General features: G+C 41.1%; 1 protein-coding gene across 1 annotated transcript in view; it reads left to right on the top strand.

The window, feature by feature from the left end:
• LOC129704020 (G protein-coupled receptor kinase 5-like) overlaps positions 1-13,935 on the top strand; it is a 226,470-nt gene that overhangs the window by 205,103 nt on the left and 7,432 nt on the right. Inside the window, exons 11-15 of the mRNA XM_055646840.1 lie at positions 557-646; positions 4,071-4,279; positions 6,910-7,047; positions 8,700-8,837; positions 13,256-13,387. Coding sequence (XP_055502815.1) covers positions 557-646; positions 4,071-4,279; positions 6,910-7,047; positions 8,700-8,837; positions 13,256-13,387 — 707 coding nt within the window. The remainder of the gene's footprint in view (positions 1-556; positions 647-4,070; positions 4,280-6,909; positions 7,048-8,699; positions 8,838-13,255; positions 13,388-13,935) is intronic.

Raw genomic sequence — 13,935 nt, 5'->3', positions numbered from 1 at the left:
ATGACTGTGAGTTTCTGCTGAGTGCTCCAGTTTTCTCCCACATTGCAAAGGCATGCGGGGAGGTTAATTGGCAACGATAAATTGCCCCTCAGTGCTGATGTGGCAAAAAAAACAAAACAAAGGAGAGTTGGTGGGCATGTGAGGAAGAGTAAAGTTGCAGGCCTGCAAGTTACCGAGGAAAATAGGATTAATCCGATCACATTGCTTTTAACCAGCATGCATCAAATGGACAGAATGGCTTCCTGTGCTGTAGTATCTATTCCTGATGTTTGAACACCTTAGTTACAATTCTTTCTTTCACATCCGTGCTAATGCAGTGCTCAAATCTGATCTCACGGGGAAATAGTAAATCATTCATTGTGCTCTATGATTTAGTAGGTAGTCCCTACTAAATGGGAGTCCTTCTCTTTTGAAGAAAATTGCCAAAGTTGCAACCATTTTGTTATTGCACCAAGAGATTTAGTCGAGGGTTGCCAACATCTTTATGTTCTCTTTGAGGGGGCTTGCAATAAAGTGAATAACATTGGTTTGTGCCACTTTGTATCATCTCTTGCAGGTCATATTAGGATATCGGATCTGGGTTTAGCTGTGAAAATTCCTGAAGGGGATACGATTCGTGGCAGGGTAGGAACAGTAGGATACATGGGTAAGGCCTTGTGATAGATTTTGATATTGTGATTGTTCCATCTGTCTTCGATATTTGAATTTGTAATTGTGTTGGAACTTTTTTGCCGCGGAATTGTGAATACTGACAATTCATACTTTCTAAACATACGTGCGTAGAATTTTTTATTTCAAAAATGATAAAAATATATACATACTAATGTAAAAGCAACGCATAAATATGAATCTAATATAACTTTGATTTGGTGTTGAGCTATTTCTTAGGGTTCTTTTTTCATTCTCCTGATTAGGGAATTTAAATATTCAGATGATATTTTCCACGTGATTACTGGCAGGTGTTTACAAAGATTGATGTAAAATTATTTACCTGCCAGCTGATTTTCATTAGTCTCCCTCTGCTAACTATAATCTGCACTAACCTTCACACATAGTAAATATGAGTCGTTAAAGTATGTGGTGCCATATGGTTCAAATGATGGAAAATGTTTTATTGAGTGTAAAATTTGTAAGGGAAAATAACTTTTAATTTAAATCTTTGTTTCCTTACATAGCAAACAGAGACAGTTTCTTCCTAGCTGCTATCAGGCAACTGAATCAGCCTCTCAACAACTAGAGAACAGGCCTGAGTTACTATCTGCCTCACTGGAGACCCTTAGACAATCTAGAATCGGACTTTATTGAACTTTATCTTGCACTAAATGTTATTCCCTTTATTATGTATCTACACATTGTGGATGACTCGATTGTAATCATGTATATTCTTTCACCTGACTGGTTAGCACTCAACAAAAGCTTTCCACTGTACTATACTAAACAAAACTAAAAAAAAGACTAAACTGGTTGTAAATGTTCTAAAAGAAACGCAAATGCAGTGGGCTGCCATATCAAGGAATTTACTTCACAGAATAACATCATTCTGCTAAGTGTAGGTAGTGTATTTCCCTCTTAATGATTGACTTTATATTGTGGCTCATCTCCTGATAAGAGAAGTACGTAATGCATTTACAATGCTGTATAATGTCTTGGCAGCCACCACAGACCTTCATTGGATTTGGTATCAAGTCATGGGTATACAAGCTCTTAATCAATTATTAGTTGGTCTCTTTACATTTTCAGTTTTCTTTTCATCTAAATTGGTTAAGTTACAATCTAAAATAATTAGAACAAGATCACTACAATAAATTATCTTGTTGTCTGCACCCTTTAAAACATGCATTACAGTTTTCCTTTAATCATAGTTATAGTCAAACAGCACAGAAACAGGCCCTTCGGCCCACCACGTCCATGATGTCTGTGGTACCCATCTAGACCAATCCCATTTACCAGTTCATAAGTTCAAAAATGATAGGAGCAGAATTAGGCCATTCGGCCCATCAAGACTAGTCCACTATTCAATCATAGCTGATCTATCCTTCCCTCATAACCCCATTCACCTGCCTACTCCCCATAGCCCATGGCACCCGTACTAATCAAGAATCTATCTATCTCTGCCTTAATATCCATTGACTTGACCTCCACAGCCTTGTGTGGCAAAGATTTCCAGATTAACCATCACCAGTATTTGGTCTGTGACATCTCTGCCTTGTTGATTGAAATGCTCATTTAGATATGTCTTAAATGTTTTGAGAATACTTCCCTCCACCACCCCTCAGGAAGAGTGTTCCAGTTTCAACTAACTCTCAGTTAACTCTAACTTTCACAGTCAACATTTTTTTCCCCTCAGATCCCCTCTAAACATCTTTTCCGTTACCATTAACCAATGCCCTCAAATTATAGACATTTGCTTCAAGGCGAAAATTCCTCCTATCTATGCTATCAACGCCCCTCATAATTTTGTATACCTCTAAAAGAAAACAAACCCATCCTATTCCAGGCAACACCCTAAAATCTTCTCCAGTCCAGTCAAAACCTTCCTATATATGGCACCCAGAACTATATAGTACACAGTGTCCAAACTGTGGCCAATCAAAGTTGTACAAAGTTATCCAAGATCTTATATTCTCTGAAGGCAAGAAGCCCATTTGTGGAATCCTTCATCTGACCTGTATTGTTACCTGTAGAATTAACAGCACTTCAATTAAATAAGACAACTCCTCCGCCAGATCTGGTGGGGAAAGTATTTATTTGTTGATATCATTTTCATATAATTGCATTACAGATTAATTTTAAGAGAGTTTGAATCAGTTTGCATTAAACAGCAAGGTACCACTGCAGTTCAACCACTCGCCTACAGTTTATTTACAAATAGCAATGCCACAGAGCGGAAGACAGGGCTGTGGACAATGCAATTGGATGTATCTCCAGGGTGACTTTAATTTATTGCCTTGAAGTACTCTGACTAAGTTCATTTGATATTGAGGACACAGGGGAACATCACTCCAAATTATTCTGCGGATCATTCTCAAGATTTGGGAAATTAAAATTATAACCAAGATATATGTTCTGTCTTCCTCGGAGCTAAACATGGTAATATATTAAATTTGCAGTTGGCTGTATAAAACCCCTGTCCCACTGTACGAGGTAATTCACGAGTTCTCCCGAGTTTTCCCCTAATTCGAACTCAGAGAATGTGCGTAGCAGGTCCGTAGGAGTTTGTGGATGTCTCGTAGCGGCTCGTAATGGTCAACTATGAGTAAAAATTAACAATTCTTTTCACCGCGAGTATTTTTTTACACGTGGACATTTTTTACAGGGATGAAAAAACATCACGAGCTTACCGGATGTCCCGAGTACCTACCGTTAGCATTACGAGCCGCTACGAGACATCCACGAACTCCTACGGACATGCTACGGATATTCTCCAAGTTCAAATCAGGGGAAAACTCGGGAGAACTCGTGAATTACCTCCTGTACAGTGGGACAGGGGCTTTAGGTTCTCAAAGTGACAGGGCCAAAATTCAAGTAATGCAAAAGCCAAAATGCCATGGAGTCTGGGAGCTTGAAACACAGCAGAAAATGCTGGAAATATTGGATTATTTTTTAATTTTAGCTTATTATCTCAGTGAAAAGCTTTTTTGTTGCATGCTATCTAGTCAGCGGAAAGATTATACATGGTTACAATAAAAACATTTCAACATAATCAAACAGCATCTATGTAGCAAGAAGAACCATTAGCTTATGTTTTGCAGCATCTATGTAGCAAGAAGAACTATGCAGCATCTATGTAGCAAGAAGAACCATTAGCTTATGTTTTGCTACAATATTTCTGATGACTTAATAAAATAAGATTAAACTCCAACTAATGACAGCTTGAATGCTTGTTTCAGAATCTAAATATTTATTAAGATTTGTGATTTGCAGTTTCATCAGTGGTTATGGAAGCAATTCTGAGTATTTTGTTGCTTCTCTCAATTTGTACAGGGGTTGGATCAATCTGATTTTCTTTTATTGAAATTTGAATCTGTTGACCAAAGTTCAGATTTTAAATTTGGAGTTTTGTTTTCTAGCACCAGAGGTACTAAATAATCGTCGATATACATTGAGCCCCGATCTCTGGGCTCTGGGGTGCTTGATCTTTGAAATGATTGCAGGCCAGTCCCCATTTAGAGGTCGGAAAGAGAAAGTCAAAAGGGAGGAGGTGGACAGACGAGTGCTGGAAACAGAAGAAACGTACTCAGACAAGTTCTCTGAAGAGGCAAAGTCTATTTGCAAGTTGGTAAGCTCCAGTAAATAATATCTCAAATATATTTAATGGTCAACCCACCTTCCGTAAGAGCACTCAGATATCCTTCACTAAAGTTTGCACTTGCTCTTGTGGAGGGGAAATGACCATTTTAAGCATATTGGCAGTGGTTATTATAGTAGTGTTTGCGGATGGCATTATCGATTCAGCACAGAAACAGGCCCTTTGGTCCAACTTGTCCATGCCAACCAAGTTGCCTGCGTGCCCTAATTCTCTTTGCTTGCTTTTGGCCCGTCGCCATCTAAACGTTTCCTGAACATGTACCTGTACAAATGTTTTTTAAACATTGTAATTGTAACCGCTTCTACCATTTCCACTTGAGGAAGAGAAATATCTTCAAACAGATGGTGGTGAATCTTTGGAATTGTCTAACCTGGATGAGAGTGGAGACATAGAGTTAAATCAAAACAGAGATTTTGCTTAATAAAGGATCCAAGAATGCGGGGATAGTGCAGGAAAACTCTATTGACGAGATCAGCCAAAACCATTACGTGGCAAAGTACGCTCAAAGGGTCAAATGCATTCCCCCTCCTATATCGGGCATTCTGGTTCAATGTTTGGATTCCCTTATCCCAGAGGGTTGTTGATGCTGAGTATTTTGGACTTTAGAGATACAGCACAGAAACAGGCCTTTCGAGCCGAGTCCATGCCGACCCGTACACTAACACTATCCTACTCCTACACACTAGGGAAACTTTACAATTTTTACTGAAGCCAATTAACCTACAAACTTGTACGTCTTTGGAGTGTGGGAGGAAACCGGAACACCCGGAGAAATACCATATGGCCATTGGGTTTTTTAATTTATTGAGCTTTTTTTTTTTTTATATGATCTATTGAGTGTGGTGTTTACCAACCTGTTGTGCTGCTGCTGCAAGTAAGAATTGTATTGTTCTGTTTTGAGACATATGGCAATAAAACACTCTTGACTCTTGATATGGAAAGGTGAAGCATTGGCAGGAGTTTTCACATTATTGGATCTGCTCTGTATTTCAAGCAGTTTCTGATTTTTATTTCCATTTCCAGCATTTGCAGTCCTATTTAATTATTTTTATTTGCGGAACATGAATTGCTAATTTCCTGCTAGCTTATTTGCTTTCTGGGTTTGGCACAGTGTTACAACTATCCATAGTATGTGGCCGGGCATAAAAGGAGCTGGGATGCGTGTGGTAAAAAAGAAAACTTGCAACCACACTGTAAGGAAATCGCTCTCATGTTTAATGAATTAGTCTGCCTCCTATTGGATTTTGATAGCTTTGGCAGCCTCGGGCATATTACATATGTTTCTTTACTCATTTATGGGATCTGGAAATTATTGGCAAGGCTAAAATTTATTGTGCTTGAAAAGATGGTGGTAAGACGCCATCTTAAACCACAGCAGTGCTTCTGGTAAAGGAAATCCCACAGTGCTTGTTGATTAGAGATCTCTGTGTGAGCTGGAACTTCTGAGCAGTTACTGTACAAGCTGAACAATCATGCTGTACAGCTAGATTCATAGAATATAGAACAGCACCACACAAGAGCATGCCCTTTGGCTCGCAATGTCTGCACCATCACATATATAACCCAGAAACCCTCCATTCCCTACATGTCCATCAGCCTATCCAAAAACTCCTAAATGCCAGAAACGTATCTGACGCTACGACCCAGGCGGTGTGTTCCAGGCACACACCACCCTCTGTGTAACAAACCTGCGCCACTCATCCCCTTTAAACTTTGCCCCCTAGAATTTGATTTTTACATCCTGGGAAAAAGATTCTATGTCTACCCTATCTGTTATCATATTTATTGCTATCATATTTCTCAGAATGATCTACGAATACTGGTTTTCAAGCAGACGATTGGTATATAATATGTGTAGAGATCTTTGAGCAATTTCACATACACAGTGGAGGAAATAACCGCAGATGCTGGTTTAAATCTAAGGTAGACACAAAATGCCGGAGTAATTCAGCGGGACAGGCAGCTTCTCTGGAGAGAAGGAATGGGTGATGTTTCGGGTTGAGACCCTTCTTCAGTCTGCAATCACCCAGTCCATCCATTTTATTAAAGCAATGGTATTGCATGCACAGAATTCAAAGATCAGTTTGTCATCCTGTTCTCTTAACGTGGAATGAAGCATATCGCTTTAACTGAAACTCGAAATCTTTAAAAAACTCGAGGATTAAAGTGACATAATCAAACTAACCTTTTACTTCCCATGTGAACAGATTTCTTCTTCTTCATAACAGAGAGAACAAGGATTTGCAGATGCTGGATTACAAAAGAAATGTGTACATTTGCTGGTATAAAGGCAAAAAGACAAATAGGAAAAATAGGGGGAATGATGTTTGTATTCATAAATATATTATAATTAGAATACAATATAATCTGCACCACCAAAATAGAGAGGACTTTGCTTGTTGCAGTTACCTTGACCTCAAGACATCCCCAAATGCTTAATACCAAAGTGTACCCCTAATGTGTTATCACACTAATATGGGCAATGGGAACTAACTTGAGATGATTGACACAAATATGTGCAACTCTGATGAAAATTTTGAGTTGTCTGTTTGAAGAATTGGTAACAATGTGAAATCTCTGATTTTTTCCCCCCTCAATAGTTGCTAACCAAAGACCCCAAGCAAAGATTGGGATGTGCGGGGGGTGGTGCTTCGGATGTGAAGAAAACCCCATTCTTCAGGGATATCAACTTCAAACGATTAGAAGCGGGCATCATGGAGCCTCCATTTGTACCTGATGTGAGTAATGAGGCACTGCTGGAAGGATCATTTGCAGATATGTTGAACGATATGGCCCAGATTTTGCTAGTAAACATCGAGCAGTTACAAACAGAACCGTTGTGAGGGAGGGGGGATGGGGGAAAGAACTATGGGGGAACTGGATGGAGGGGGCGGTGAATTTGTAACTTTGTAAGTGCCCTTTATGGGCAACTATTTATATACCTTGGCATGGTATGCAAGCAAAACAGTTCACAGTGACTTGTCACATGTGACAATAAAGTATTCAATTCAATTCAATTCAGAACCTACGGCAATTATTTATATATGTGAGATCCAAGCGGTACCACCCTGGTCAGTTCATTCCACATTCCTCAGCAATGTACACAGAAGAAGGAGTTCCCAGTTGCTGCCCAGGCACAGAGTGTGTAACCCCATTGATTTGGGGAATGCAGGGATGTGGATCAGGAAACAAAAGAGAAAAATAGGACACAAAAATGCTCGAGTAACTCGGAGGATAAGGCAGCATCCCTGAAGAAGATGGATAGGTGACATTTTGGGTCAGGACCCTTCTTTAGAGTCTGAAGAAGGGCCCTGACCTGAAATGTCACCTCTCCGTATTCTCCAGGGATGCTGCCTGATTCGCTGAGTTACTCCAGCATTTTGCGTCTTTCCTTGCTTCACCAGTATCAGCAGTTCCTTGTTTCTCCAAAGAGAAAGATGTTCCCTTTTATTTTGAGTTTAGCTTAATGTTTTTAATTCTTAATAAGTGCTATTGCCCATTCTACATTTCATTTTAGATTTTTATTTTGACTAGTTGCTTAAATTTGTAAAGTTTCTCGATACCACAGCTTGACTGGAGCCTGGTCAGATTTGCAGGATGACAAAAACTCTCAGAGACATTCCAGGGTTTGGCAGTTTTCTAATTTAACAGGCTGAACATGCAGGAATCTTACTTCCACGCAACATAATATACATTTCCTCTTTAACCTTCCCCCTGGACCACTACTTAGTGGAGCCGCACCAATTTTCAGCCTGTACATGAGCTCAGTGCATTGTCATTACCACTCATCCAAATAGAATCTCATAACACCGCAAATTACTCAAACTGGATTGTTGTAAATTTGTGTAATGTCCACTGGTGTAATGACTCATTCACTACAATTTATTGCACATAGAAGTTTTCCTTAAATTTCAAGAAAAACTATTAGAAGCCATTTGCAGCTGCTTTGGGGAATTGGGTTATGGCCATTCAGAAAGGGAGCTGATTAAATATTCATATTTGTAAATCATAACTTGTTGATTTGTTTACACAGCACAATGAAATGTTGTTTTAAATCCTGCCTCCATCTCTGGAAAGCAGATCTGAATCCGGTCAAGCTGGGAAATATAACCTTCAGACATCCTCTAACTATATGAAGGCTTTAATAGATAGGCATTTTAGCACTGGCTACAATGCCGTGGCCTATTATTCTACACTACACCTCTAATGGGTGAAAAGCTGTGATCCCCAGCAATTTCTCTTCCCCTTCCCAGCGAATATATTCAGCACAGGGTTTGACAAACAATTTTGGAAGAAAAAAGGGAGAAAATGTGAACGTTCTGCGTCTGTTTCGTTCTGTGTTTCGTGGCACTGCAGGCATTTCTCATGTTATTTGTTGCTCTTCCAACAGCCACGAGCAGTCTACTGCAAAGATGTGCTGGATATTGAACAGTTCTCCACTGTGAAAGGGGTGAACCTGGACCAGACGGATGACGATTTCTATTCAAAGTTTTCTACTGGCTGTGTTTCTATTCCCTGGCAGAATGAGGTGAGCCAAATACCATTTCCTTTTGAATTTGGCTGCATTGAAAGAAAGATTGTATTCCTCGTGTTAGCTTGCTGTTTAAACTTATGACAGTCAGCTTTTCTTTCGTCATGTTGGTTATTCACAGAAGCAGTTTATGAAAATATATAAAAAGCATGTAATAGCCTCTGTTCAGAATTTAAAAATGAGAGGAATAGATCTGGTAGATGCACAGAATCTATTGCCCAGAGTGGGGGAATCGAGGACCAGAGGGCCTCTCATTATCAAAAGATTTAATAGGAATCTGAGGGGTAACTTTTCACACAAAGGGTGGTGGGTGTACAAGTTGCCAGAGGAGGTAGTTGAGGCTGGGACTATCTCAACGTTTAGGTACATGGATAGGACAAGTTTGGAGGGATATGGACTAAATGCAGGCTGGTGGGACTAGTGTAGCTGCGACATGTTGGCCCGTGTGGGCAAGATGGGCCAAAGGGCCTGTTTCACACTGTATCACTCAATAACTATGACTCTAAGATCAACCATTCTACCTAAGCAGAAGTTTGTTAAGGATGAAACACAGCTGGATAAATAACAACAGGGGCATTGGAGATTAATTAAGAAGTATGCATATGTCTAAAATTAAGAAGATTCAAGATTCAATTTAATTGTCATTTGGAAGGTCCAAACGAAATGCCGTTTCTGCAATTATTAGTTACATAAACATCCATCACATCGCTGTGACACCGGGTCTCCCGTGCAGGGAGAGATTTTAAATTAGTGCTGCACACCCCAACAAAAAATGGCGGACGGGCTGCAGAGGCCGCTGCTGACGAGAGTCGCGCCGCCTACTTATCTGCATGCACACCCTTGCTCAGTTAAATTAGCGCTGCATGGATGTAATTCATGCACTACATTTTATGAATAGTAGCACTCTTATCTCTGAGTGACTTCTGGAGTCTTGTGCACCAATAATCTAGATTGACCTGCCTATGCAGCCCTTGGGAAAACTGCAGAGTTGGAGATATAACCGTAGAACGATACAGTGTGGAAACAAGCCCTTCCGCCCAACCTGCCCACACTAACCAACATGTCCCATCTACGCTAGTCCCACTTGCCTGCGATTCACCCATAACCCTCGAAACCTATCCTATCCATGTACCTGTCCAAATGTCTTTTAAACATTATGATAGTACTTGCCTCAATTACCTCCTCCAGCAACTTGTTCCATACACTCACCACCTTTTGTGTAAAAAAGGTTACCCCTCAGGTTCCTATTAAACCTTCCCCCCTCACCTTAAACCAATGTCCTCTAGTTCTCGATTCTCAGCCTCTCCGACAAACTGAGGTTCTGTCCGCTCTCAGGTAGATGCAAAAAATCCCTCATAATATTCTATAGAAGAGCAGAGGATTGCCCCTTCCCCTCCCCAACAGTCCCCTCGGCCCTCTGAATTCACACCAACCATTGTTCACCCATTCACACTAGTTCTCTGTTATCCAATTTTCTCATCCCTACAATTTATGGAGGCCAAATAACCTGCAAAGCTGCATGTCTTGGAGATGTGGGGGGAAAACGGAGCACTCAGAGGAAACTCATTTGTTTGCATGAAGAATGTGCAGACCATAGATGGACAGCACCAGAGATCAGGATCAAACCCGGGACTCTAGCATAGATCAGTGAGGCAGCAGCTCTACTAGCTGCGCTACTGGTATACAAAAAGAAGCTCTATAAACACCAGAGGGACACACAGTGCTGGAGTAACTCAGCGGGTCAGGCAGCATCTCTGGAGAATATGGATAGGTGACGTTTCGGGTTGATACATCTCTTCCTGATTTCATCCAACCCCCACCCCCTCTAAAATGTCAGAAGAAGGGCCCCGACCCAAAACGTCACCTATCCATGATCTCCAGAGAGGCTGCCTGACCCGCTGAGCTATGACAGCATTTTGTGTCTTTTTGTGTAAACCAGTATCTGCAGTTCCTTGTTCAACACTAAATACACCACTGAGGTGAAAATGTATCATGAATGAATTCTGCCCCATTGCTGTGCCTAGTGGCATCCTGTTTTCCAAGTCATAGCAGTACGGGTGTAAATGCGTGTGACAGATTACTTGCATTGCCTCTGCCCGAGGCAGGTTCTATCTTTGTCTTTCAACAAATATGTGCTGAAATATGCCTTTGCAAAATCCTCTAAGTTCACTGGAAGGTGAAGCGAACTGTCATCATTGTCGTCTGGCAGACCAGCATCCTCAGCGTTGAGGCCCAAGTTGTTTTCAGTTGTCTATGTTGGATTTAGTTTAGTTTATTGTCACGTGTACTGAGGTACAGTGAAATGCTTTTGTTGCGTGCTAACCAGTCAGCGGAAAGACCATAATCATGTTTAATCATGTTTACTATCAAGCCGTCCACACTGTCGTGATACAGGGTAAAGTGAATAATGTTTAGTGCAAGATAAAGTCCAGTAAAGTCCAATTAAAGATAGTCTGAGAGTCTCCAATAAGGTAGATGGTAGCTCAGGACTGCTCTCTAGTTGTAGATAGGATGGTTCAGTTGCCTGATAATAGCTGGGAAGAAATTGTCCCTGAATCTGGAGGTGTGCGTTTTCTCACTTCTGCACCTGGTGATGGTCGTTCACAATGGTAGGTGATGGTGTTCACAATATTTAACACCAGACTCCCAAAACAAACACTTTGTTCTGCATTCTACAGTGGGAGGGAATTATCAGTTGGGTGGAGATGATGATTCAAGGATATGTTGAAAGATTCCTTGAAGTTTCCCAGCGTCTCCATTTCTCACGCCTGGGAATCTCTAACCCATTGGTTGGTCAAAGTGAGAAGGAGCTTTCAGGAGGAGGTAAATACTCTAGAAACTGTGCTCCAGCAGCACACAGAAGCTGGATATAAATGACGGAAGGAACAAATCACCTCTCAAATTACCCGCTCACCCTGGCCCATCACCCCCCCTCCTGCCCCTGTGGAAGTGTCTGTAATTCCTGCATGGATCCCATCAGCATCTCAGAACCCACAAAACCAGAATGAAAACAAGACATTCTCAATCAAAGGACTCACAAAGAGGAAGTGGAGGTAGATTTGCTGCCGTACAGCACCAGAAACCTGGTTTCAATCCTGACTATGGGTGCTGTCTGTACGGAGTTTGTACGTTCTCCCTGTGCCCACGTGGGGTTTTTCTCCGGGTGCTCCGGTTTCCTCCCACATTCTGAAGATGTGCAGGTTTGTAGGTTAATTGGCTTCTGTAACTTGTCCCCAGTGTAGGCGAGAAGCAGTGTATGTGATCCTTAGTCAGCCCGGACTCAGTGGGCCAAAGGGTCTGTTTCTATGCTACATCTCTAAACTAAATTAAACTAAAGAAAGGAAGAAAAACTGTGTATACTGTGTTTAAGAAGGAACTGCAGATGCTAGAAAATCGAAGGTGGACAAAAATGCTGGAGAAACTCAGCAGGTATACAGCATCTATGGAGTGAAGGTGGGTCGAAACCCTGCCCTGGTAGATGCTCGTTAAGCATGTTCTTCGTGGCTGATTTGTTTCCAGCAGTTAATAAAAACAAATATACTGTAGAAACAAGGAACTGTAGATGCTGAATTACGAAAAAGTATAGGGGCTGTCCCACTGTGGCGACCTAATCCGCGAGTTCAGAAGAGTTTGCCATCGACTCATACTCGCAGCATGGTCGACACGAGGACTTAGGAGGTCTTTGTAACTCTCCTTCATGCTCGAGAGTAGTCCCCACGTATTCAAGGCCTCAGGTAAGTCGCGGCGTATTTTTCAACATGCTGAAAAATGCCAGCGAGTAAAAAAAGGTCGCCATGGAAAAATTCAAATTTTTTTTACTCTTGGGTTTAGTCGAGGTAGGTCATAGTAGGTCAGCATGTTATTTGTAGGTAATCGAGGGTAGTCGAAGGTAGTCGTAGATAGTCTTCAACATTATGGAAGGGAGGTCAAAGGAGATCGAAGGAGGTTGTAATCACTCTCCACTATTCAGAGTCCAATTTTCCCGAAGCTAGTCGAAGCTAGTCTTCAACATGGTTGAAGGAGGTCTTCCACATAGTCGAAGGAGGTCCTCAACATGACACTTTTTCAAACTCTCCTAAACTCTTCTAAACTCGCCAACTAGGTCGCCGCAGTGGGACAGCCCCTTAACTTAGCAGGTCAGACAGCATCCCAGAAAAACATGGATAGGTGACGTTTCAGGTTGGCCCCTTCTTCAGACTGATTGCAGGGTGAGGGGGAAAAGAAAAAGCTGGAAGAAAGGGGGCAGGATAAAGCCTGACAGGTAATCAGTTGATACAGGTGAGGAGCATTGCGTCGTGCTTTTTGATAACAAATACACCATGTTTGTTCAAAATACCTTGAATGAGGAAATGTGAAAATATTTTGTGTGCATTCATTGTGCAGTCAGTAATCTTTTTTTCTTCTGTTCACCGCAGATGATAGAAACGGAATGTTTTAAGGAACTGAATGTATTTGGTCCAAATGGAAGTCTATCTCAGGACCTCGACAGGAGCTACCTGCCTGAACCACCCAAGAGAAGTCTACTTCAGAGGCTCTTCCGGCGGCAGGTGCGACTAATCTGTGCAAGGTTCTCAGTTGCTGTGTGTATCTGTGTTACATTGGCTGCCACAATTTTCATATTGGTGATCTATATTTGGATTTACATTTATATTTGGTGACCTGAGACATCTAAAATGCCCCGCGACTATAAACAATGGTTCTATTGTTTGGTTCCTTCAACTTTATCAGAAGCTAATGGTTAATATTGGTTTAATTAACAAAAATGCCAGATCAGTAAGTACATGAGAGGCACAGAAACACAGTGGAGCACAGTTAGTGCCATCTTGTGGTACCTCCTCAGTAAATCTAATCATAAAACTGTACTGCCCTCTAATTGCAGCGTAATATAGATGAGAATTAACACTTTGTGCTCCAATGTTGAATTTATTTTTGAAGCATGCTTACTTTGCTGCAGATTAGTTTCTGGAATTTGGAGTTGGTATAATTAATTTTCCATCATAAAGCCATGATATAACAGTGAAGAACTAAAGCCACCTACATGGTACTTTTCTAGATCTTTGATCGAAAGCTTAAGTGGATTTTTTTCAGCTGAATG

Source organism: Leucoraja erinacea, chromosome 15 (genome assembly GCF_028641065.1).
Source record: "Leucoraja erinacea ecotype New England chromosome 15, Leri_hhj_1, whole genome shotgun sequence".
In the NCBI taxonomy this organism is placed as follows: Eukaryota; Metazoa; Chordata; class Chondrichthyes; order Rajiformes; family Rajidae; genus Leucoraja; species Leucoraja erinaceus.
This window is presented reverse-complemented; position numbering and strand designations above follow the sequence as displayed.